At 42.7% G+C, this 27,407-nt stretch overlaps 1 protein-coding gene across 3 annotated transcripts in view; it reads left to right on the top strand.

Moving 5' to 3' along the window:
* The window catches only part of STON2 (stonin 2), a 79,602-nt gene that overhangs the window by 16,708 nt on the left and 35,487 nt on the right, over nt 1-27,407 (top strand). For 2 of the 3 annotated variants that reach the window (XM_075753759.1, XM_075753760.1), the window contains 3 exons: nt 1,355-1,554; nt 1,992-2,246; nt 7,954-8,151. In XM_075753759.1, the coding sequence (XP_075609874.1) occupies nt 1,467-1,554; nt 1,992-2,246; nt 7,954-8,151 (541 nt within the window). In that variant the 5' untranslated portion in view covers nt 1,355-1,466. Of the gene's footprint in view, nt 1-1,354; nt 1,555-1,991; nt 2,247-7,953; nt 8,152-8,647; nt 9,022-27,407 lie in introns of those variants that run through there. The other variant, XM_075753761.1, reaches the window with a different exon arrangement.

Below are 27,407 nucleotides of genomic sequence, written 5' to 3' on the forward strand. Positions count from 1 at the left end.
TTCTGCTTGAAAAGGTTCATCTTCAGGTAATGAACGTAGACCCGTGAATTGTGTCTGTTGGGTGTCAGGCTGGTTTGAGACTTCCAGACTCTTCAAGTTTTCAGCTCTTTAATGCAGCTCTGATTTGCTGGCCTACCTTCAGCAGACTAATAATTTTGTGGCCATGAAGAGAGTAATCATATTGGAGCCATTTAATGCTCTGCTTCCTGCAGAAAATGCTTAAAAAGTGAATGCATTTAAATATTGGTCTGCTCTTTGGACGTAAATGTTGTTAATGTAGGATAAAGAGAAGTCTCAGTAAAGTATATGTTCTCATACACCACCATGAAGTTTCACCCAAAAAACCTCTTTAGTTAGGTGAGAGGCAGCAGAGCAAGACATGCTACTTAAAGCTCTTTAAAATAGCCAGGTCTGAGTTTTAGTATTTTCAAGTACTTGAATACCATGGCAACAAGTGCTTCAATGCTGGAGATAATTGGGGACAGAATTCACACACTTCCCAAGGAGGAAGCAATAGTCCTCTGAGAGTGTTAAAGTGGTCTGCAGTCTGAGGCGGTCATGGGTTCTCCTCAAAGAGAATTTCTCTCCTCAGACCTGACGTTCCCAGTTACTAGCCAACAACCAGAGCCCTTTGCAGTGCCCCATTCACTCCAGCAGATTCCCAGATCTGCCTGGGGTACATCCCGTTGGAGTACATCCTAATTAAAGTTGCCATGTCCGTGAAAACATTTGCTGGGCTATAGCTCCAGACAAGTTTTAAGATGTTGGGTTTTAAAATTAAAATGTGAAGTTCCAGTCAAGCAGTGGAGTTGAAAGTGCAGCTAGGTGAGAGAGAGCATCTCTTCATACCTAGTTCATAATGAGAATCGTGGGCAACCCATCCCGATCCCAGAACCAGCTATATAAATGTTATTGATAAGGACACATGCACCTTATTGCTTGCTCTTGAGAGGGATCAGACATTGTAAGCAGCAAGATGAGCAAGGACATACTGACATCTTGGAATTAGTCATAATCAAAGTTTGCTAGACCTGGGAGAATCCCTCATCACCTCTCTTGCTGGAGTTATGGGAGGTATGGCTGGCTGAGTAAGGAATAAAACATTGGTTTTGGGGATTGACTGTTTTAACATGAGGACATTTGAAGACCTTCAGATGCTTTAATCAGGGAGTTGCTCAAGTGTAACTCTCCATTAGCCACAGGTGACATTCCTGTCTCAACGGTGGCAGCACTTTGACAGTACTGAGCCTGTGGTACATAAATTCTTTTAACATTCTGTATTATTAAAATGGTGGCACTCATTTCTCCCATTTAATTTTTCTAGAAGACATAATTTATTCCTTTCTTATCTTAGCACTTGAAAAAAAAGCGCAAAGGAGGTGTTTCCCCTCATCTTCGCTGAACCTCGATCCTGTTCTGCTTCCTCCTTATAATCCCCAAGTGAAGATGAGTAGCCTGCTGCAAATATGACATCTCTGACTGGTGTCATTGCCTCCCACCAATCTGAGTGGGTGTCTTTCACTGATGATCTGCTCCTCCCTGTTAACCCACGAGGTAAGCTATCTCTGGTTTTCTTTGAACCTTGTCAGACTTTCTTTGAAAGACCAACTACTGTCATATATCTAGCATGAGAGAGCTTGCCTTCTAAGTGGAAGCAGTATGTGCAGAGATTGAATTATCTCCAGCTCCCCCTATGTGATAGGAGAATTTGGGCCAAAAATGTGAAATACTCTCCTCATATGAGATTTTCTGAGCATAGATCTATTAGAGGGTTTGGTTCTGTCCTTCTTGATTCAAGGCAGTATCCAACTGACCATGAAAGAAGTCTCACCTATTATAATCAAATACAAAACTATGCCCAGTGTTAGACTAAAAACTACATTAAGTGAAGGAACATTTTCTACCTACATTTAATAGCAAATTTTAGAGATTTCAATGAAAAACAATGAACTAATGGTGAGTTCTACCCATCTATTTTGTCTCTATTTTAGCTAGCACTGAGGAGCCTCTAGAGAAATGTTTTTCCTCTTCAGACACCTCCTCAGAAGACAATCACAATGTGGATGGAGAATTTCAGGACCTCTCCCACACAGAGCTGGATGATGCAGCTGACAAACCCAAGGTGGATTCTGCTGTGCTTGGGAACCATGTGTGCCCCAGCACTGATTTGTCGTCATCCATCAGTGCTTGGGTGCAGTTTGATGATGCACCGTGGACCAGTGCTCCATCGACCCACCCACAAGCAGGTGAGGCAAATGCATGAAAATGTCCATTCCAGTAACATAACGGAATACAGTGAGAAGCCTACAGGATTTTTTTCCTTGCTCTTTGATTTCTCAGAGTTGAGCTTTGACTAGTTTGCACTGTATTTTAACACAAAGTTATCAGAGTTTCAAAAAGGGCTCACAGTTTCGTTCTGGATTGAACTAGCAGTATAAACCAAATGTATGTTCTTTTTGTAAAGAAAATTAAAAGCATCTGTGATTCATTGCACCTATGTCTTGACCCTGGAGACTGCCAAAATGCATTCATGGGGAAACAGGGTAGTGGTGTTTTCAGTAGTGGCATTTCTTATGTAGAGGTATGAAGAGCCATCTCAAAAGTATGAGCCGTGTTTGCCTCTGCAATCTGGAACTGAAACAATGGTGATCACTGTCCTCTGTGGTTGTTGTTTTTATCTTCTCATAGTCCCCATGTGGTTTTTGCCAGAAGCTCAGTGAGACCAACAACTAGTGTGCCAGTGACCATCAGTACTGCTGTCTTTTGATGCTATGATTAGCAGCTGGAGAAACACAAAGGCAACCAAAGTTGACCTTAATTCCAGGACCGCATGCACTTTTCTTCGAATGTAAAAGTTCTTTCTGACATACTTTAAACGTGCATGCAAAGCTTCTGCAGTAATTTCATGATTAGGTTATACTTACTCATACAGGCTCATTCAGCAACATACTTTTTCAAATGGAGCTGCTGGTTGCTCTGACACCATATTTCCTTCCTAATATTGGAATGTCCCTGTTGACTGGAAAACTCCAAGTGCACCTTCTTATTAAATGAAAAAAAATTCTTTGTTCAGCCTAAATAAAGCTAGCCATAACAAAGAGACTTCCATAAAAGTAATTGCATGGTGTATTATTGATTTTCCATCCTTAAAGGGATGTGGCGCAGTCTTACAGTGTGCTTAGCAAAAGCACTGCCTCTTGGTTTGCGTTTTCAGTCACAGGGGACACTAGGTTGTAGGCAGAGGTCTAGGATAACTGAAAGAGGTGATCAGAGAAGATGTTCCAAAAGCATTGCTGTTTTGAAGAAGGCACCCATTTGTGCCGCTGTAAAGGCTTGTCCCAAGTGATCCGTGCCACCGGGGGTGGTATTTGCACGCTAACTTCTAGCACCTGAGCTTCATGGAGGAGGATGGTTCCCCTGGCAATCAGATCAGGACCCTTGCTTTCTTACGCCATGAACCCTTGTGTGGGAGGCAGTTTTTCTGTAACTATGCAAGAACCCTAAGGAGGTGATGTAGCTTTTTTAAAATCCTTATTGACGAGCTAGCCCCACTCCTGTTGTGGACCACCTCTTACAGATGGCCAAACCAGTGCAGCTGACAGTCTCTAAAGGGAAGGTCGTGGGGCAGAGTTGGTGACAGCTTTTTGTCTCTGGCCCTCTACTCTGAAGGGGGCATTGACAGCAAGTAGTAGGATAAACTTCAGCATTGTTGTTCTCAATTAATTTGCAGGTCACGTCTTTTTTCTAAGGGCGGCAGCAAAGCTGGAGACTTTGTGCTATAACCACGATACGCTGACACGCTCAGTGGAAAGCCCCTGGTGACAGCAATTATTCATTTCCAGTAGCGAACAGCCCACATAAGAACAATAGCGAACAGCCAGATACGGGGAGGGGGAAGAGTACAAAGGCCAAGTACGGACAGACGGATCGGTGTGAGAAGGATGGAGAGGTTTGAAATCTGTTTCCTGTTCAGGCAGCTGTGAAAAGCGATGTCCTGAAGGCTCAGAGCCCCTGGCCACGTTCCTATCGGGGCTCCAGTGCTGTTAGGAAATCATCTGTGTCTGTCCGCACTGAAGCAGCTGCACAGCTGAGTAGATAATTACCCAGGCTGATGGCCAGACTGCCTGGAAACGCGTTTCGAAAATGGCTCGTGAAGTGGCATTTCCAGAGTGCCGTGAGAGCGGAGAGGATGGGCCCTAGGGGAGAGAGATGCTGTCTTACTCTGACCTTAGGGCTACAGTAGTTTTGCACAGGTTCCCTCAAAAGCAAATCTTCGTCCCAAACTGCTCACAGTCCAAAAAAAATAGTAATTTAAAGAAAACTGCCACGTAGTGGTTATCCTATAGGAAATACATTTAAAAGAAAACCAAGGCTAATGCTGGACCTTTGTTGTCCTGGGAAAAGCAAAGGCATTATTGGAGGAGCAGAAATTAGGGGGACAGATAGCAAGAAACAGGACTGAAAACACAGGCAAAGAATTTGGAAGGTGAGAAGAAAGGTGAAAACCTGAGATATAGAAATGAAAAGCACCCGTTGTTAGCCTCATAGTGGAAATTATTTAGGACATTCTTGTGAACCCTTCATTCTGCCAGGTTCAGGCAGAGAAAATGCTAGGCAAAATCTTTCTTTCAAAATATTTCTGCTTTTCAGGTTTATGCATAAATAACTGAGAGCTGCTATGTCATGTGGATTTGTCCCTGGGAAGCAGTAAATCTTGAGTGAGGCCACAGAAATTATGCATTGTGGTGCCCTCTTCCCCATTTTCCTTTTGTTGGGAAAAGAAAAAAATTGTGTGTTTGTCATAGTTACTCTCAGGCTAGTCAAACTCGTCAAACTGATATTGAAAAGTGAAAAAACAAGATTTTTAGGCTCACCCAAATGTTCCTATCACAAATGTTACATAATCTGTAAATGATCACAGCCAGCCGGTGACATAACATTTGCATTTGTTACACAATGGGTCTCCAGCTCGCAATCTCATATTCTATCGGTGTTAGCTGTGCTCTTGAATTCAATGAGGTATTCAGCAAAGCACCAAAACTAGAGCAAGGCAGGATCTGTTACATCATCTGTTCCACACATAGCCACCCCCACCCACCCCCACGCACACCCCCGCTTCTTCCCGAGAGCTTTGTCTGGTTTTAAGTGGCTGCAGCAACTTGGACTCTCACTATGTCCCTTGAGAGGCTATCCCACAGTAAGGCAAATCTCAATTTAACCATTTTGTGCTGTTCTGTCTGAAAATAGGAAGTACATGCAACATGAGATCAGCAGCTGAAAATGAGACCAACTGTGATGCTGTCCTAAAATCAGAAAAATCTGAGGTCCTGTGCGATAGGAAAGGAAACAATGCTAACAAGGTTGATTGTAATACAGTGTGGGAATGGGTCCTCAAAACATCAGAGAGAAATGAATGCTTAAAGTTAAATCTGCATATTAAAAGCCAATGCATTGTGTTAGGAACAAACACATCAAGAAATTAAGATGCATGTGGAAGGAAACATTTCTCAGTTTGGGAAACAATGAGTTGATTTTCAGTACCCTACACATGCTACAGGATTTGCATGTTAGGGACAGTTCTGGCACTGGTCTTTCAACATAAACAGATTTCTGAGAAATTCCTGCAGCTGAAAGGCTGTTACTCTGCATCAATTGACTAATTAGAGACCAAATTCCAGAGTTCTAGGAAAAAAACCCTACCTCACTTAGGAATTTGGTTTCAGCACTTCCAGGAATCTGGAGAGCAGCAGGAGCATCTGAAGAGGGACCTAAGCATATGCAGATGTTTACTTTTTCTTGTCTTGCTTTTTGAGAATGATAGATAGTTGTTTGGCTCAGCATATGGGAAAATGCACTTCTACTAGTTCCAAGAGTCAGTGTTGGGGAACCTAGAACAGTCATAGGTGGAAGATGACTGTGGTAAGATTTTAAAGAACATCTGTTGCAGAAAAAGCTCTCTATGGTTACAGTTTTCCAAAGTACAAATCTCTTTCTTTAGAAAAAAAACAAATAATTATATTCTTCCAAAGTGGCACAACTTACTTGGAATAAAATTAATTTGCCCTTATATAGAAGAATTCTGCAACACTGTTACAGTCAGTCTCCCTCTTAGACAAAATCTGGTTTTGGAAAGCACAAAATGAATTGACAGTATATGAGTTATGAAATCTTATGTGTTTCTAAATTAGTTTGGTTTTCATATTTCTGTGACTGACTTCAAACAAAGAAAAAAAAAGAAACACTGCAAATCTAAGGGTTTTTTTAAATAAAATAATTCCTCAATTTCTAGAATTCCAGATATAAAACACACTTTAAAAAAAAAAAAAAGAACACTGGGCTCTTGCTACTGGTTCACATATGGAGCTCAGCTTTTCAGCTTGTCCTCTATGTCCAAATAAAGCACTCTGTCTGTCAAAGCAATTTCAGGTGAAGTTTTGCAAGTAGCTTTTCAGATGCCTCATGCCATGTTTAACAAAGGGCTGAAAGAGGGACTGGCAGATTATAATCATACGCTTGTCATCCTTTCTCTACAGGCATTGAGCACAACACAGTGCAGAATTACTGGGGAGAAGTGGGGGGCTTTGGTCATGTCACACTAACGCACCAATTGTCAACGTGTGCAATGAGACCGATCTCCTGACTTTCAGCTCATCATCCTTAGGGATGACTCTACTCAGAAGCAGCTCAGTACATAGACTCACAGCTGTACAACTATAAATATATTAGTGTCTGCTTACCTGAGGGTAACAGTGCAGCTATATAAAATAAATTTGCACTTCTCAACTGGCAAGGCAGGGAGCACTGTTTGGATATTGCGCCTCTGCACACAGCAAGGTTTCCATAATGAGGTGGTGTCCCATCATGCCATGGATGGAGTAGAGAGAGATAAATCCTCTTTAACAGTAACTTGCCATTTTCTTCCAAAGTCTCTGTCAACCTAATAAGGGTTGTTTATGTATTACACACTAAGAAAAGAAGCTCTGTGTCAGTAGTTGTTCTCTAACTGCAAGACCTGGGGCGCATTCAGATCTTTGTTGGTTTAAAAGATAAGCATAGATGTACTAACTTAGAAAACAGTTGTTATGCTGATGTTAAATTAGAATTAGTCTCTATCAGTACACCTTTCCTTAGTTCAGAAAGATTTTTTTACCACATTTTTTTTTTCCTCACTAGAGTCACCCATTACTCCTCACATTTCAGTGATATTGTGGGCAAAGAGCGTACAACATAGAGAGCATGCAATGCAAATTCATAGCAGTGGATGTCTAAGATTGTGTTCTGAACTCTGGATGATGGTTAGGCAGGACTTTAACTGTTTGACATGCAAGTCTGGCAGGTGAGTAGAATAGGATTTTTGGCCTACACTGAGCAGAAATGTTATGCAGTTTATTCACATTGGGGCACTCCATCCTGCATGTTCAGAAACAAAAGTCATTTCTAGTGCACATCAGTAGGTCAATTTCAGATTATTTTTATGCTCCTCCTCCCACGTGGAGCATTCCTGAAATGACGACTGCATTTGAGTGGGTGTCACAGATAGGGAATGCTTAATTAAATATAACAAAAACCCTTTATAAAAATACATGGTACTATAAAAACTCCACTGCGTTACACAACAAAGATACTCAAATCATACCAGCAGTTGCAGAAACACGAAATCTTCCTGTTCTGAAAAGTCACAGCTTCTGCAATACTTGAACAACAGGAAAACATAGAGCTGCCAGCAGTATGGGATCTAAGGCAGACAGCTGAGTAGTGCTGGAGGGTGGCAGTGCCAGGCACTGGTTAAGTTGCTGTGTGTTTGTTATAAAATAACTGTGTTGCTGTGGATGTTGGAATTTATATTTACAGAGTCTCAGTACACTGATATAGCGTGTCTTTGGAATAGTTGTGATCTTCTGGAAGATTGCCCTGTAAGCCTCTAACCAATAGCTGTTTGGTTTTTGCATCCAGTGTCTCCATCAAAAGCACCTAGCTGGACTTCCCCCTCCTCCAACTCTTCTGAGAGGCAAGCCCGTGCCTCAGAGAGCAGCTGGACAACCAACTCGGAGGACACCAGCAGCCCAAGCATTGCTCCCTCCTACACAGATCTGCAGTCAATTAATACTGAGGACTTGACCAGTGGTGGAACGTCTGCAGCAGATTCAGCTGGTAAGAGGGAAGCCTTCGAGCTTCCATCTCAATCTTTTTGATGCAACTCATACTCACTGCTCAGAAGTGAGCTACAGGGAATGGATCCAAAGCAGAACAAACTCAAGGATTAGGCAGACTAACACTTTGTTCTAGTCCAATTCCCTAAAAATCAGACCTGGATTTGACACACCCCTGATATGTGCAGGCTTCCAAAGTAAGAGCCAAATGCAACTGTGTACCTGTTGGTGGACTTGTCTGAGTGAGATGTTGGAGTATTTCTGGTTTTTGCATACCACATCAGCTTAAGCTGATCTAGGAGCTAGTTCTCAGTAGACTGTGGGAGAAGCTGGATGCCCTTCCTAAACTTCCATGAAGAAATTTGCTTAACTCACCAGTGTATTCAGCTGAGGCAGGTCCAGCTCTGCATGTCCCTCTCTGTTTCAGTGAGTGCTGAGACACAGATCCAGGCTGTTGGATGCGTTCTTTGCACTGTGCTTTGCACTCGTACTGTAACGTAATGCAGAGAGAGTATGGGAGATGACAGAGGGTGGTTCACTAGCAGATTTTGATCATTTAAGGATCCTTTATCTGACCTTGTAGGGGTCTAGTCAGATGTCATCCTGACTGTGGAAAAATGTGCTGCATCGTATTGTAGCTCGCTGCTCCTCAGTTGTACTCTAGATAATCTCTGAAGCAGGAGAAATAAAGCAGAGTGGTGCCACCCGTGTCATGCAGAGTTGGGATGATGAGGACTCATGAATGACAAAGCAGACTTCCACAAAGCACGAAAAGAGCTGGCATGTCAGGACACAAAACGGAAAAAAATGTACAGCTCCAGGAGGAAGCACCTGCAGTATGTTGGAAGCTGTTCACCCCAAGCTGAGCAAGGTCAGTAGCTACCCTAAGTGGGGACTTTCTAAAGCCCCACTGAGGTCATATGTCCCTTCCATAAGAAACATATACATACATCACCTGAAAAGAGTATTATTTGATGGTTCAGTGAAACTGGGTTGGACATCAAGGCAGGTTCATTAACAGCAGCATGGTAGATACTGGCTGGGTGCTTAAGACAAAGGATTTGTGGAGAGGTGGTATTTACTTTGGATAAGTAGAGACCTTTCTTTCTTCAAATAATGCAGTTACCAGAAGTCTATCTGACTGTTTCTGGTTTAGATTACTCTGCTTGTCTGTACCTCCAAATTTGGAAACCACTGGCAGAAAGGTAGAATAGGCAAGCTGGCATCGTGTGCCAGCTGTTTGGATGCCAGCGTGGGCATCAGTTCTGTTCTGATGAGCTCATGCCTGTTAGGATGAAGTTTAAGTTTTCATCTGGAGTATGTGCTGGATGTTGCTGCTTTGTTAATTTGGTATATATAGCTTGCCAAAGGGTGGCTGTTGTCCCTGGGACTGTCTCCACGTGAGCAAGGAAAATGAGGGATGCCCAGTTCCTATGTAACTTTGCATCATATAGAGAAATGAAAGGCAAAAGTGCTGCTATGTATCACTGGCATACTTATAGAATTATTTGCTATATATGGCCTAGAGAGAAGTTGATACTTCAGTAAAAACTTTGTATGTAACCTTCTTAGTCTTCTTTCTTTCCCAGTCACAAACTGACACATTTATTAGCAAAGCAGGTACAAAAAATCGTTCTGATCACCTATAAATTTTTGAAAGTAAAAAAGCAGGTAATATGGGCAAGGTTGTGTCATTAGCTAAAACATGAGATACACTACCTTAGTGGTACTGGAACTTGAAGTAAGAAATACACTGAGTCTTCCTACCACCAGGAACGGAGTTTGCAAAAGAGCAGCATGAGCAAAGTGCATCTGTTTGTTCCTGTTCATGGGATGGCTCACAACCCACCCTCAAGGTGCCTGCTGGCATCAGGCAACCTTTGTGGAGGAGACGGAGCTGAGGACCTGGTGGCCTCCAAACTGTTGTACAGTTCTGGCTGCTTTTCTGTTGTTCACTCTGCCTTCATCCCACCCTCACAGTGCTTAAGTGGACAAAAATGCACGATCACTTTCTTCTCTCCTTCCTCTCTGCCCCTCTTCAGAAATTGTTACTCAAACCTGACCTGAATCAAGTATTTGATTTGCATTTCACTTCTCAAAAGACCGGCTCCCTCAGTCTGCAGTGGAGTTTGAAAACTCTATCAAGCAATGAAATGACATTTATTTTTTCCATGAAGGAAAAGAGAGGAATTCTCATGCTCTGTGTAATGGTGAAGTCATATTGACTGTTAGTCAGTATGTTGACTCCAAGGTCAAACTTGATGGAGGGGAAAAAAAACCAGATTCATTTCACTGCTGAGATCTCCACAAAAATAAGAAATCAATTTTTGATCTACTTAGTGATGGTAAAGAATCAGGTCAATAAGAGTAGCTCGGGTTTAATATTGTTTCAAGTGAGAAAAACAGATCGGTGAGAAAAGCATGAAAAATTCTACTAGGTGGTCAGACACTGAGTAAAATAACTTTTAGCTATGGTGAAACTTTTATTGCCTGAATAACATAGGAGAGAATCCTGGATACTAATCACTTGTCTTGAATTTAGCCTGCGTGAAAAATGCTTAAGCCTCAACTGCCTGTCGAAGTTCGGGGCATGGGGTTTTGTGTGGGAGCAGATAAAAGCCTGAGGTAGCTCTGACCGCAGGCGTACACAGCGCCGAGTCCCAGAGTGAGAATGAATGTCTCGGTGTCTGGGGCTGGTAGGCTCCAAGCAGGTAAAATTGGCTAGGAATCAACTTGCTCGGAACTGACACAATATTTGAGTGTAAAACAATTCCATGGGCTTGAGCGGATGTGTTTATGTAAGATATGACCTAGGAAGATATCTGAGAGAGGTGGTAGAGACCTGAATGATCCCAGCCTGAGAGTTTACCCTCGCTGCGGGGGACTGCAGAAAGCCTCCTGACTGATGGAGTCAGGATAAGCTCAGTGACGTCCTGTAAAGGCAGCAGAGTTCACAGTGGTGAAGGTAAATATTGCAGAAGACAGATGATTTGCTTTTCAAAGTGCGGCTAGAAGACGCTACACTTTATTGCCTGTGCTGGTTTGAGCTCCGACACCAAGAAACCTTTTATATTATCTTCATCTTTGTCGGGATGGGGGGCTATTTTAGTCTGCAGCAGCTAGCCAATAAATTTGGGTCAAGTGATAGCAGACTGCCCGTTTAATGTGGGCATGTTTATATGGTTATAACAACAAGCACGTTTACAATAGCTGTGGTTTCACAGTGTGTCTGAAGCTGTGCTTGGTGCTGGTGAAGTGGCCCGTTGCCTCAGCGCTTCCTACCAGGCATCGCTGTGTCGTTCAGCTTGGATCAGTGAGCATGGAAAGGAGCGGGAACTTGTGGTATTTGTGCCGTACTCTGCAAGAGAAGTAACATGGGATGTCTCTGTTACTGATACAATACAAGTGTTTAGTCATTCTGAAGCAGATGCCTGTCTCAGCTTTCAAAAAAAAAAGCCAAATGTCTACCGGTCAGAGGAGCAAGGGAGAGGCCTTCTTGTAGCTATGATTGTAGATGTGGAACTACTGGGATCTGTTCTGAGGTTGTGCACAAATACCTCACAGCTTGGTTTGGATTTCTGCATTTCACCATTCATCTGTGAAATAATTTTCATTTATATAAATTAAATATTGACTTGTATACAAAATAAAAAATATGTTTTTGTATATAAAGTAAATTGTATATGATCATATATATACATTATCTATATAATACATATTTGCATAGATCATAAACTATATATTCTAGTATAAATTTAATAGAATATATAAAATCTATATTATATAATAATGCTCTGTGTCTGCATATGTATATAAAAAGCTGATTAGCCTTGTAGACATAAGTACCCTAATAGCTGTTTTAGGTGCATTGTCGCTAGTTCTGTTGTTTCTGTTGTGATTTTTATCTTAGGAGAGCTGCAGCTACGCCATGTTTGATGTTGACAGTTCAATTTGCTGACCAGTTGTTCTGTTTGGCATTCTCCTGAAGCTCTGGGACTACTGGGATACTGAGGGAATCACTATGTTGTTATTTTCTGAGAACATCTGCATGTTTGGAGATAGAAGATTACATGTGTGACCCCTAACTGCTCAAAATCCAGAAAGTTAATAAATAGCGCAAGGAATTCATTCTGAGGATGTTGTTGTTTTCAAAGTAAATTGCATGGTTTCAAGGGGGTTCTGCTGCTTCTGTTTTAAAACTTGGAGATGACAGTTCTGCCAAGTTCAGCTCCAGCTATTTCTTGAAGGTAATGAAAGTACTAACTTTTCAAGCCTTTTTCCAACACTTTTCTGCTGTAGTTCTCTTACAAATATTTTTTTCTGTAACTGTAGCCAGCTGGATACCGAGTCCTGATATGGTAATTGGCAAGAATGGTGTTCTGTAGGTTTCAAACAAGCAACTTTGAACGGATTATACAGCTGTGCAGTGTGTTTGCACTGAATGCCAGAAACAGGCTATAAGCTCTGAAGATATTCCATGTTAATTACCAGAGCAAAGGGGAAAATAGCATATGCTGATGATTACCTTCCGCCCAGAACTGCACTTCAATTATTCTGCGAAACTATTAACCAATTTGTTCCAGTGTCCCAGACCCAGACACATGAAAAAATTTGTGTGGGAGAGCCTGCCAAAGCCAGCTGGAGAGACTGCAGAGAGGAACATGGAACCCTTGCTTCAAGGAGGAGGACTCCTCCAGCCTCCCACAAGCAAATAGCACCTAAAATATGTTCTTGCACAACTCCAACCTGTAAGGGCTAAATTCAGCACCAGAGGCAGCGTTTTTTTATGTCGTCGTGTTTGACACCAGCTAGCAATTCAGGAGTTTTATATCCTAGTTGTCATCCCATGTTTTTCTCAAGGCATTGCTGACTTCTTTGAGTAATGCATCAGTAGGGCAGAACTGGGAAGCTAGGTCAAGGTAATTCATAGCAGTAGAAAAGTTTTGATCCCAAATTGGACTTGTGCACTGGAAATCAGCTCCTCTTCAAAACTTCCTGGCCATTTTAAGGAATCCGCAGTATCCCAATGACCTCTGCAGCAGTGTGGAATCCTCATCCCTGTTTCGCAGTGTGGGAGCCTGCAGCTTAGTTGCGCCTCAGAACAGGTACAACAATAAGCAAAAGTTTATTTCTATCTATTCAGTAGAGAGAATTACAAGCAGTCATCTGATTCATAGACTTTAAGGTCAGAAGGGAGGACTATGATATCATTATTATAATCTAATCTGGCCTCCTGCATGTGTCAGGCCAAAGAACCTCACCCAGTCATTTCTGCACCAAACCCGTAACTTTGGTTTGAGATACAGCATATCCTGAGCAAATATCTCCATAATATTTTTCTGATTAACATCAACTGCAGCACAGTTTTCCCCTGTTCAGCCATCTCCAACCCTTCAAAGCTTCAGTTTTCAAAAGGATTGTCCTAGTGATAATACTTAAAGCAGAATTGAGATGTCACTGAGCTCAGCTCTTCTGTCCTTAGCAGGGGCTAAATGTAGTCTCCTAACCTCAGGAGGTTCAACATCTGCCTCCTCTATGGCCCAGAAAACAACACTGATTAGTTATCTTCTCTATTACCCTGCCTCCCAAAGAAGAGTGGTTGAAGCTGCTGTAGGACTATCAGATTCTTGCTTTTTCATCAGGAATGATGAGGAATTTCAGGGTACAGGAGGAGGGGATATAACATTGGTTTCATAGCAAGAAAGGAGTTAGAAGGAAGCTCAAAAGGATCTGCTCCTACTAATTCCTACTAGGCTGAGTCTTATCCTGTTTACACATGTGAATTAATCTGGCGTCCCTTGCTCCTCCACATTCTGATGAGAACACCAGGTCTAAGGGAAGAGGCAAAGTGTGAGAGGAAAAAATAGTAACAGAAGAACTGGGTCTGATTTTCATTATTGCTTAGAAATGTTTTAATTAAAAACATTTTTATTAAAAAAATATAGTAATTCTGCTGTTTAATGGAGTGTTTTCTTGCCTGCATGCCAGTATAGAATCAGTTCTGATTTCATCCATGTCACTGGCCCTGTGCTGCAAACAGCTAAAGGAGCATCTCTTAGTTCAGGTGCTGTTTTCTCCTCATGGCTATTGTGAAGGGCAGGCTGCAGTAACTGTGGGCAGGGTTATATTTAGTTATACAAGAGCTAAGTGCTGAGCCTACGTGGTATTCTTGATGAGTTTCACTCTTTCCACACCTATTCACTGATGGTTTTATAGTTTTATATAGTCAGATTGGCTGAAAGGAAAGTGGACAGAATTCCAGTCCCAGTCATGGGACTGCCCTGCTGTTCTCCCTTTATATAGGCAATATCCCAAGAGAATAAATGTGGGTAGAGGCTTTGTAGTTTATCTCATGCCACTGAGACAGACTAGATGGTATGAAGCCCTCTATTTGTGTTTGTAAGGCTGTGATTCCTCAGCCACGGTGTTTACATTGGCTCCAGTTGCTCTCTGATGGAGTGCAGAAAGCCACATGCCTCTGTGATAAGCCAGAGGAGTTCAGTAGGAGATTTTGCAGCTGGGCAGGACATTTCAGTTTGAAGCTTAATTGGAGATGGAATACTCTAGTCCAGCAGCTATCTGTGATTGCTGTGTTGAAAGGGGAAAGACTAGGTTTGTTTGGAGCAATTCTGCAGGATGCTAAATAGCTTCTGAACTCAAATCCTCTGGGAGGGAGAAGCATCAAGGCATCGCCCCACATCCAGCCCTTAGGATGTGGAAAACATCAGTGGCAATCTTGAGCGGCGTTATCTCGCCGTTTGCGTTCAGTTCCTGGCAGCACGCTGCTGTACCACTGACAGGAGGTGAAAATGGCACTGTAGTGATAGAGCAGTGGTACAGCACTGTCCCAGCTTCGTGCTGCCCGGTGACGTGGCCAGTCCCCTGCAGAGCTGGCTGCACCCCGGGGAACCCAATGCCACAGCTCTCAGACAGCAGCGGGGTTCACTCCGTGGAGAAATTACCCACCTGAGAACTCGCATTTTCCACCATTAATTCTACGAGGCAGAGAAGTGAGCGAGGTTTCAGCAGCAGTACTAATTAATAGGAGCTGTAAATCATTTCATGTGCCCTTAATTAGAGATCCCGGTTCTGTGTGGAATTTCCTGTCTGAATACGAAGGGGCTGGATGGAATTGGCAGTGTAAAACAGCAGGTGAAAAAGGCTGGCAGGAGCAGACAGCAAGTAAGAATGACAAATGATGCCCAAATGCATGGATTTGCTTGTTTCTCCCTTACTGTGGTATCATCTGAAACCTAAGAAAGGCTCAGAGGATCACTCGACTACATAGCACAGAAATTGGAAAAGTGCTGATGAACGCCTTTAGGGATCAGTTATAGAGTCTCCTCCTCAAAGAGGACTGTTGGGATAAAATGGGAAGCAGGTTGGTTAAAAACAAGAAGAATGTAGGAATCATTTAAGCAAAACCTCTGGCTTCTGTGGTGACAATTTATTCTTTTGTGCGTGCTTAGAAACTTTTTGTGATTTTTTTTTTTTTAATGTTCATTTTTTTTAGAACTTCTGTCTCCTTCATTCTTTTATTTGGCCCCAATGTTAGGGAGAAGATGTAATACTTTCTGCTCTTCCAGAGAAATGAAGAGAGTTGGATGAGAGTGCTGTAGGGAGACTGCTGATGTATGCCTTTACTTCAACATCTCTATTTTCTAGCTGATCTACTCTTGATCAAACCAAATAATGCTTGAACATGGATATGACATGAATCTTGCATAATGAGATTGTTCGTCAGTTATTAAGAAGCAATTTGATCTTAATTGTCCTTATGTTTGACAGATGAGACCAAAATCCTCTGCCTAATCTTAGAACAGATATAAACTAACATTTGCATTGTGACCGTGCTCGTTACATGAGAGGAAGAAGAGATTTCATACTACTTTCTTCATTCTAATCTTGGTTACCAAGAGTGATCCTGGATTTTGTGATGTGGATGTCAGTCTAATTTACTTGTCGTAAACTTCCTAATGATATTGCACTAAATCTCTTGGGAACTGATTTGAATTAATCACTTAGGATTTGATTCTTATAAAAAAATCTTTCAAGTGCTCAGCACCTATCGTGAAGGAGTCCAGATCTGGGTTTGGCACCTAAAACTACTTCCAAAATACTTGGGTCCCAGCTATTCCTGTTATGGCACAGAAAATTTTTTCAAATAGCTGCAGCTCTGTGTGCTCCTCTCCAAATCCAGCCATTTAGTTTAGTGCCTAGAAGGAGAGCAGAGGTCCTTTCAACATATGTCCTGTAGCTGTGTCCTCGTGCACATTACAGGTTTTGTAGGAATTACGCCATTTAAGTGCAGACTTTAGTCACCAATTTATTGAAGCTGGTGTATTTTCACACGTAGACACTTCAGAGAGCTTTGAACATGATTCACTTCAGATTGTAGGAACGGAAGCTATTACCCAGGACACTGGTTAAATGTATTCATGACCATTTCCTGTCCACGTGTTCCTGTGAAAATATTGTCTTTCAAATAGCTTTTTGCCCTCTCCAGTGTAAGCCCTTTAATATATTTATAAAGTGTAATTATATCCCTCTCTGTTTGCATTTGCTAAACTGAATGAGACAAGGTCTTTAGTATTCTGGTTCTCCATTCTTCTTCTCATCCCAGCAAGCACTTCTCAGCTTGTGTTCCTGTTTGAATTAATCTTTCTTGGATGTGATGACCAAAACTGTGCACAGACTGAGGTCTCACTGTAGCCTGATATCAGGATATTACTGTCTCCCCATCTTCTGGAATTCTCTCCTTGATACATCCCAGGATCTTACTTCCTTGTGTACTAGTGCATCACGCAAGTACCCTTTCCCTATATTCAGATTGAGTGTCTATATCCTAGATCACTTTCTCTCATACATAATTGACGAGTTCCTTCATGATAACAAATGTATCTGTCCTTAAATGGCTGATTGTGAACTTTATATTGTTTATTACATTTCATCTCATTTCTGTTACCTCCGTCCTCAAGATGAACCACTCCTTTCAGTATGGTGTTCAGAGCTTCCTTTATTTACCCAGTTTCTCCTAATTGTGTGCATTCAGCAAACACCATTAGCATGTTCATTTCTGTGCCATGATCATTATTTTAAAATATGGATAAGCATAGTCTTAATCAGGTAGTCTTAATCAAGAAATTCTACTTGTAGCTGCTCTAAACTAGTATTTCTCTTAAAACTTAATGACGATCTTCCTTTTAGCTTGGTTTTTACTTTTGTCTTAATACTGGTATCAGTCTCCATTTAAATTTCTTTCCAGGTGGCACCACATTAAATGCTTCTAATACAGACAGATTTATTTTTTTCTTCAGAAAATCAGTTGTCAAGGAAATCTGTTAGGTTTGGCTGGAACAAACTACCTCTTTTAAAGATAGCTTCCATCCCCTTTTATATCTTCTGCTTTTCACTTTTTCCTTCCAAAGTCTTGCATACTATTGGGGTCAGACTTTCAACTTGTATTTTCTGAAGTCATTTTTACCTCTTATAAATATGGTTACTCTATATGCTATTCTCCAGTTGTAAGGAACCATCCCCATCTGAATCAATTCTTCTAAAATGCTTGTGATGAAAGCTGTACTTACATGTGTCAGTTCTTTTAGAGTTTAGGAATGGAGCTTATCAGACCTCTTGATCTGAGCACAGTAGTGTCTCCAAAATGTTTTCATACCTCATTAACATTAATTTCCATTTCCACTCCCTCCTTTTTGTTATCTAGCCTGCCTCCTGCACCCTTATCACTATGTTCTGCATCATCATTCTTATTAAAGAGCAGTGGCAAAGCATTCATTGGTTTTGGCACAATATCTAGATGCGTTAATATTTCATTATCACCGCAGCCCCACTTCCTTGCTCTTTATATATGCATACATGTGGTTTGCTTTAGCTCCAATATGTAACAATAGCACCAAAGGTTATTTCTGAGAAAGGTAGGGCCCATTGAAACCCAGCTTTCCACATTGACTAGTCCCGTGTTGGTTTTATTGAGTTTTTATCTTCAATGTGAGTTCTAGTTGTAGGGGAAAATTAAATGGCAAGGCTGACAAAATAAGTCATCTTTGTAAGAAACAAAAAAATCCCTCATTTTGGTGACTTAAACATTAGACCAAGGATGAAGCTAAACCTGCTTTGAAAATTAAAATGTTAGGATATGATCCCTTTCTGTCAGGTTTGTGTGCTGATTAGTGCACGCATAACTAAACTAACGTTTGGGAGTGAAGGAAAGAAACACACCTTCAGCACTTACGTTAGTGCAGCTGCACAACATCTTTCTGGTCCACCTCCTGTTAAGGTGTAGGAACTGCTGCTTGCAGGAGAACCTCCCACACCCTTGGCAGGACTGGGGCAAGGACCAGAGGGCTGCAGCCGGTAGGAGTTGGCTGTTGGAGGCAGAGCAAACCATCTCCGTCCCTGGCACAGGGCAGCCAGCAGCCTGCCGCGCCTGGCAGTCCGGTACCGTTGGCTGCCTTTTGCTTTTAGCTGGCTTTGCATACGCAGACACCAGCGTGCGTGCTGGCACTCAGAGTCGTCGTAAACTTGCTGAGCATAGACTGTGAGATTGTGACCTCTGCGGGTGCAGCTGCCTGCAGGAATCTCCTGGCTCGTTGAAACCTCCGTGTGGATAGCCTTTGAGAAGGTAGGTGCCTGTAATAGACACCTTTTGGCTCCAGCCCTAGGGTTCGTTGATCGTTTTCACAAACATGGTAATTACAAAGTGCGCTGTTTCCTGAAACATCCTAAGGTGGATTTTGGAGCAGTGGAATAATTTAGTGTACGAGCAGCATAAACACAGATAAATTAACACTTGGATGTCTTCAGTGCTCCGTGCCAGTAGTGAGAAGTGTAGGACAGGAGGAGATCAACGGTTACTAACAATGGTTAACTCATAATATAAAGTGAACATGCTGAAGTAGGTGTTTCAGCAAGCAGCTATTTTGATTATCTGAAATGCAGACAATGCGCAAGCTTAGACTTGCCACTTTCCCAGGTTTCAGGTTATGTTAAAATGGACCTTTAAAAGTCTTGGTTTTCTGGTGGCATGAAGAGGATGGCTCTCCACAGCAACGCTGACATGGGTGGAGGCAGCAGGGCAGCTCTGACTCTGGACTCAGACTGGTCTGATAGATCTGTGAGTCTTTGGAAAAGATGGGGTATATGCCAAACTGTCACTAACTGCAGATGTCTGATAGGAGTTAAAAAAATCTGTACAACTCTGTCTCTACACAAAGAACAGGCACCTAGCACAGGCAGCTGCCAAGCTTTAGGTCATTTTCCATATGCTTTTTTTTAAGTATGTCCCCAATTTGAAATGAAACCCCTTTTTCTGAAAAGTTTTTATGCAGTTGCATAATGGTGAGTATGGTGATGAGATATACATGTTCTTACAAGAAAAATGCGGTAAGAAGAGTGTCAGTTTTGAATGAAGTAAAATAAATTCATGTTCTTGCATAAGCACCAAGAATATTCTTGATTCTGTTCATCAAAACCTGTAGCCTGCTCCTCCTCCTGAGATGCCCAACGGAAATGTTTGTTCGGTGCAAAAAAAGCAGAAGGATTTCTGCATGTTTGTGCCTTTTATGTTCTGCCTCCGCCTAATCGTGCATTTGTATGCTGTGTGGTAGGCACGTGCTGTCTTCGGGAGGGATCGGGCTGGAAAGGGAGCACGTGCCAGGGTGCGGGGTACAGAGGCGCACGTGGTCCATCCGGCAGAGCAGACAACTGGAGGGTGTTCATGCATTTGACACGCCAGCTTCGCTGCTTCGCTGCACTTCAGGGCAGCAGAGCACTCCAGAGTGGTGTCTCCAGCACAGCGAGTTGGCTCCGAAAGTGGGACACGAGGTTGGCCCAGGGTGCTTCGCTGTGCCTCCTCTGCAGCCAGCCCTTCAGCAGCCAGCCAGAACTGGGGTCTGAGTGGGAAAGCTTACACAAAAGAGGTACGGGGGCTTTACTGGAGGCTTCGCTTTCATGAACCCGTCACTCCTCCTCCCCGGGATTGATTTGTTTGTTCAGGCTTGGTTGCCTCCAGCAACACATTATTAGCATGAACTATGGTGTATCCTGGGAGATCTGCAGGATTCCCTGCAAACCTTTTGAGTTCTTCGTCTCCAAGGAGGGAAGGACACAAAGGCATTTCACTCTGTTGACACAGTTGCGTGTACATTGTTCCCCTTTGAATGCTGCTGCATCTCTTCAGCAAATGCTGTAACTGGACTCCGCAATCTTCATCTTACTTCTTCATCTCAGTAGAATAGACTTTTCTTGGTAAAGCCACCAAGCCGCACTGCTTTAAAGGCTGTATTTGAAACCAGGCAGTGTGCTGTGCTTAGCTGAGGTTTCAGCAGGGCTGTGCACTTGTCTCTGTATACACAGGTCAGTCCTTGCTGATGGTAGGCTTCAGGCTTCCTGGGTATGTCTGCCCTTAAGGTAAATACAGATTGCATCATTCACAAGCAGCTTTCTGCTTGATTTAGCATGGCTACAAAAGCAGCGAAGATGCAGTAACATAGAGTAACAGCACGGGTATGTACTCAGGACTCTGTTAAGATCATACGTCTCTGCCAAAACCTGTGCTACTGCAAATTGTTTAGATATGAACAAGGGTTACAAGAGCCTCCACATGATGTGGTCAGACCCTGTAGGTACGCTTTCCATCTCTGCGCAATTTGATATTACAGGACTCGATATTCCTCAGAAACCTGCTTCAGCTCCTTTGGCTGTTTTGCATCCCGGACTTGCAGGGACCAGACTCTTTGTCACAGCATAGTTAAAACATTGTGAAAAGCACTTGATTTCCCGATTAGTCACGTATGTGTCCAGAGACAGGCAGCGTCAGATGAACTGATCTCCCATAAAGGTCAGAGCAGGTTAGCTGAGAGAGGTCAGTGTGCCAGTAGTTAAGGCATCAATGCCAGATGGCATCTCAATAATGGAGCAGAGTCAGAGGCAAGGCGCGTGAGGGTTCCCATGAGAGTGATGCTGGGGTGGTAGTGGGGGGCTATTGGGAGAGTGAGGTGGTTAAGGAAATGCAGAGAAGGTGTCTTGAGTGCGATCTACTTTCACCAGGTGGTTCACTTCGCAAGAGACTTTGATGCTGAAGAGCCAGGCAGTTTGTTCCGTGTGCTCACATTAAGGCTGCGTGCATTTTGCAGGAGTTTCGCAGCAAAGGATGCCGGGCACAGCTGCTGTAATGCAGAGCTGCGGGCATGCTGACCGCCCTGCCTCTTGCCTTGCAAGGCTGCCCTGTACCTGTGCGGAGCTGGCTGCTGCCTGCAGCTGAGGCTCCAGCTCTGCCCTCCGTCCCCCTGCCGAGCTGCTCCTGGCCTGGCAGGGGGCTGGGGTGCTGCTGGGGCGAAAGGGTTAGCTGTGCTCTGCTCAGATTGACAGTCCAGCTGCGTCCACAGAACAAAACCAGTTTGTCTTGCTTGTCTGAACAACCCAAACCTGAACTAATGGAGCAAACAGGTGTGCAGGGAGAAGGGTTTTGCCTGCACCAGTAGCTCCTTGTCTGTTGGATAAAAGGAAAAGCAGGTCAGTAGGAATCAACACACCCCTCATCAAATGGCAGGGAGCAGAGTTGCTCTTCAGTGAGCAAAGGCACTTGAGTTTAACCCATTAATTCCCGGGGCTCGCCTCCAAGGAGATTTGAAGTCAAGCAGCACAGTCAGGCTTCTCCTCCCAGAGCTGGAAACCCTGCTCAGGTATCTATTGACTTCTTTTTCCAGGGAAGAAGTGAGGAGGAAGGAAATATGAGGATGGGTGGCTAGGCTATACTTCTTCTGCCTTTTAATTCTTTCTTACTATGTTAAGTAGTGAACAGCTTTAATCCACATGCTCCAGCCCATCCCCTGCTTTACAGAAAAGTTTAAGGTGGCTCTTGAGCCTCCTGGCTGCCAGTACTTTCTGAAGAGAAAAGGGAGCCAGCAAAGCCTTCCTGGTGAAAGGCAGCTCTGTTTCAGGTACGATAACTGTAAATGATACTGCCTCTTTACGTGTTCCTGCAGCTTTAAGGAAAAAAAGCTATTTTTCATTTGCTGATCTTTATACACTTCTAGCAAGACTTTGTATTCTTTCTCTGAGGTGACTGTTATTTCATGATATAAAGTTTATACTTCAGTTAGTGAAGTCCATGCAGTGCTCTGGGATCACTTTGGTTGGAAACTGCCATGTTGTATGTAGATAAGATCATAAGTGAGGTCATTCTTTTCCTTCAGAATTGCCAACCTTATGTGTTTACTAGATTTGGACAAAGCAGTTAATATGTTTTCTGAATGGCCCTTTAGCCTGTCTGTTGTACAGACTGCACTGAAACACCATCTTAATAAAGCCACGTAATACTTCTACCTGTGTGGGCTTCATCCAAATTTCCAGTGTTGTCCAGGATTTATTTTGCTCTGTTACGTGACTTTTATACACCTATGATGCAGAGAGATTCTGGGCAGAGATAAAACTTTGCCTTCAATTGCTGAGATCTGTAAAATCCATCACCTAGCTCTAAGAAATGCTGTTTTACCCACAAGGTCCCTTTCCCTTCCTCTACCTCAGGATTTTCTCTCTTGTCCACTTTTCCTCTTCTAAGTGCTGCGTTACTTGTATTCGTTTCCAATTTAAAATAACTTAAAATACTTAAGAAGCGTAATGCAGGCTGCTTCAGTGAACCTGCCTTCTGGCAATGAAGGTAAGATGGGTAAAGGGATGGTCATTCCCCTTTACTTGGCAGAAGACACCTCTGCGTGCAGAAGAATTTCTTCATATTCTGCTTAAGAACTTAAATTGTTGTTCATTGACTGGATAATTACAGTAGTTGTGTTGCAAAGTAATGAAGTAATGGTACTGTTTGAGAAAATACATACCAGTTCTAGCAGTTAGCTAATGCTGTACTGAAGTGCCCTGCAGTGTCATTTAAATTTCATCAGTGATAATATTTTTTTGCACCTTACAGGACTTGGACTTTGACTCTTGTATCTGGATTTCTACTGTTGCATAAGAAAAGTGTGTTATCTTTAAAATTCAGTTTTCTGGATGAAAAATTTCTGGATATTTTCATTTTTTAAAATTCATTAAATCATTCCCCTACCCAACCCCCCCAAAAGAAAATCTTTATTTCCTATACTCAATAACACCAAAACTGCAGTCCCACTTCAATTGGGAAAATGCCACTCAAGTCAATGAACATATTTTGGAGCCAACTGATCATCATGCTTTACAGTGTATTCACCTACCATGCTCCATGCAACATGCTAGAGAGCCACATAATACAGGCCAATTTGCTAGAGTTGCACTAAACCTGTCATATAACCAAAATAAAAATGTAAAATAACTTCTTGTACCATTTTGATGTGCCATTTTATTTCTCCTGTGAAGACAGGCTGAGAGAGTTAGGGTTGTTCAGCCAGGAGAGGAGAAGGTTCCAGGGAGATCTTGTAGTAGCCTTCCAGTACCTAAACAGGGCCTTACGGAAAGCTGGAGAGGGACTGTTTACAAGGCTATGGAGTGATAGGACAAGAGGTAATGGCCTTAAGCTGAAGGAAGGTTAGATATTAGGAAAACATTCTTCACTGTGAGGGTGGTGAGGCACTGGAACAGGTTGCCCAGAGGAGCTGTGGATGCCCGCTCCCTGGAAGTGCTCAAGGTTGGATGGGGCTTTGGGCAACCTGGTCTAGTGGAGGGTGTCCCTGCCTATGGCAGGGGGGTTGGAACTAGATGATCTTTAAGGTCCCTTCCAACCCAAACCATTCTGTGATTTTAATTTAATTGCATAGTAATTGTTGGGAGGTAAATATTCCTTGCTATTTTTCCTCCAAAATTTAAGAGCCTAACAGTCCCTTTAGGTTTTTTGTTATAAAAGCCTTCAACTCAGAAAATCACAGCTTGCTTTGGAAAATCCTATATTCTGTATTTTTTCATATAAATGGAGTTGGCTTTGCAATGTGTTTCTCAAAGTCAGTTTCCACATTGACTATGTGCAACCTAAAGGGAAGATGTTTAAAAAGAGGAAAACACAATAATGAATATATGGAAATGTTTAACAGTGTCTCCAAGGTGTATGCCAAATCTGCCAGTATAGTTTATTTTAGAGTAAATTTCAAGTTAACATCTGTATAAAATGGTGAGCAAATGGCAAAAATGGTGAAAATAACTGCTAGAATCACTAAGGCAATGAATTGGGACTTGAACAGCCACATAGGTTCCTTGCTATCTTGCTGTTCTCTGTGATGAATGGCCAGACTGTTGATAATTCTCTTTATTACCAGCACTATAAGGATAAAGTAATTTTTAATTCCTTTGATGAGGTAAGATTGTGGGAACAGTGAAGATCCTCCAACATAATTTTCTACTCTGTGTTTTCTCAGGCAGAATTTTGAATACAAAGGCTGCCTTTATCAACTGCGTGTTTATTTTCCTCAGCTTCTCATACTTTATAATTCAGCTGTGAATTTTAAAAAGCATCAAATGGAGCAGAGATTAGAAATTAGCACCCTTTGTGTCCTATTGAAAGCAGAGCAGCCCCTCCTCCGTAGGCACTGCAGAGTTCTTTGCTAATAAGGCTGACTGAACAAGTCTTCATTAAACTTCCTGTTGCTGAACTGGAGAATTTATTTGGCCCCATCATCCATTCAGACCATGACCTGGACAAATCAACCGTGATGCCTCAGATGTGAAAAGCCTTTGTTGGGCTTCTCGCATTCTTAACACAATTAGTAGCTCTGCAGCTCGTCTCCTTGGGCAAGGTAGGGTCACACCATCTCTTGGTGTAACTACTGCTCTCAAGGTAGGTCACTTGGAGCATCCCTCAAGCAATTCAGTAGCGTGTGATTTTAGCCATGTAACTCCCAATCCCATGGAAATGAGCAGCAGATGAGGATAAAGCTGGTTACACCCAGTTGTCATAGTCACTCTGTACTGTCTGTGCTGGCAACCAGCTAGGAAATTTAATAGGCCAAAATGTCCTCTAAATCGGTGTAAAGAAACTCAGTTATGCAATATGTCTGTCATTAGGGTGACTGATGCTTTTCTCCGCTTCCAAAGCGACCAGGAGTAAGTTACAATAATTATGACATCTGTATATTGTGTCAGACTACATGAGTGTTTGCTTAAAAATCACCTTTCATTTGAAGATAAAGTTGCTACAAATAATACCAAATAAAGCAGACAGTTTTTTGTAATAGTCATTAAAGCCTTAGGAGTTGTTTCACAAATATGTAATTCCTTGAGCATGTTGGAGTTTGCTTTGCTCCAGAAGAATGAAAGGCCAGAGTTTTAAATTGTATTTCTTCATCATAAATCCTGAGGATGATGCATTTACTTTGGCACTGGTTTTGCTGCTTCTTCAAATTAGGTTTCTGTTCCCTTTGGTGTTACTGCGCTGGAGGGAGCGGTGTGATTTCCATTCATTACGGTCAGGAGTTAAGATTTCAGGTTTATTCCTCCAGGCGCTGGCTGTTTAAGCCTTTCCCTTTTCTGTGCCTTAAAGTCACAAGGCGGTGGAAGCAAGCAGCAGGTGAGCCAGGGTGCTCCCTCTTTCTGTGTGTCTATACATATAATTATTTCTATATGTGTGTGTGTGCGTGCGTGCACGTATACATGCTCTTATTTGTAGATTCTTGCAGGACATCAAACAAAAGTCTAAGTCACATCTTTTGTTGGAAGGGCTGGGTGAGCATAAGACAAACCCAACCGAGTGGCTGTTGAATCAGACAGGTCTTTAACGATGCTACAAATAATACCCCTGTCACACGCTTGGCTTTGTGGCCACCTCCATCCCCCTCTACACACACAGATACAGGTCTCCTCAGCCCACAGCACAGATTGCTTCACCACACTAGAACCCTTTTCTGTAGGTGGCATCCAACCAGTGTGCGAGGAAAATAACATTCTCAGACTCTTCTGAACCAGCCTCATCTTTGAGGGGAACAGAGATCCTACCTGCAACTCAGAGTTGGAGGAGGGCTTGGTTACACGTGACAGGAGGTGCATCCAAAAGAATCCATTTCTAACCACAGCAAGGTTGGCGTGCAAGTGGCAGGCATGGTTAGGGCATCCTAAGTGAAGGAGACATCTCTGAGGGTTCCCAGCATGAGAACTTGTCCAGCTGGGCAGCGGTCTGTTGCCTGTGAACTTCTCTATGCAGTCTTCTTCTGACAGACCTTAAACGCTTACTGGCAACACGCTGCTTCAGCTGTGTGGAAAACATGTAACAAGCAGAAACCCATCTGAGACCATGTCTCATAGAGTTCCCGGATATTAGTGGGTCTGGCTGTTCTTATTTTCAGTCATGAGAAGCCATATTTAGCTCTGACTAGTGCCTGGACTGACCCCTGTGTTATATATCTGAGGATTATCTGGCTTTCAGTTAATCTTGCCTCCCAATGTATCTTGATGCCTTTCATTCCTTACGTCCTTTTTTTGCTTTGAATATATCCTGCCCTAAACCATCTTGTCCTGCCAGAATGGTACTCCAGAAACCTGTTCTGGGCCACTGAGCTTTAGTTTTGCCATCTCTTCCTCACAAGAACAGGGTCTTGGGATGGTTCCTGTTCAGAAGTCACTGGTTTCAAGATAAATTATAAACACAAGCCAAACGCAGCTGACAGGATGGTGTTCAGCTGAATTGTATGGGCTGGGCTTGGTCCATTCTCTCTTTCTCAACTGCTGCAGGATGAACGTAGGCCACCAGTGACAAGATACTGCCTGAGAGCAAGTTCTTATCTGTTAACTGTACTTCAAATACCTTAGGAAACAGAGTTCAAACAGACTTTCATATTTTGTAAGAATGAATATGAATAAAGCCTGGTGAGGTGTGATGAAAACTAGACCTGGTTGTGGGTAGCTGGGAGAGCTTAGGGACACTTCAGTGATTTGTTCTGCAGTGAGATCCACTGGGCTGTCAAACAGGCCCCAGCAGTAAGAATAAAAGCCCCACTGGTTAGCTACCTACAACACTAGCTGCCAGAGAAGCGTCAAACATCAAAAGGACCATCTTGGAATGGGTGAACTGGACACCCAATATTGATCAGCTGTATTTAGTTTTTCTGCAGGGTTGCTGGCAAAGTTTTGTGGCCTTACTGATTTCGACACAACTTCCATCAAGGACCAAGGTGGGGTTTTAACAGACTGGACCCAAACTGGCAATAGCAGGGTGGGTTGGGTCCTTCTCTAGGGTGAAGGATATGAAGCTCAAGTTGAGCTCTTGTGTGAACAAGAATAGAGTTGAACATAGGTTTCCCACAGCCAAGCAGAAAGCCTGAGTCACCAGCC

The sequence above is a fragment of the Balearica regulorum genome, chromosome 5, assembly GCF_011004875.1.
Source record: "Balearica regulorum gibbericeps isolate bBalReg1 chromosome 5, bBalReg1.pri, whole genome shotgun sequence".
Taxonomy (NCBI): domain Eukaryota; kingdom Metazoa; phylum Chordata; class Aves; order Gruiformes; family Gruidae; genus Balearica; species Balearica regulorum.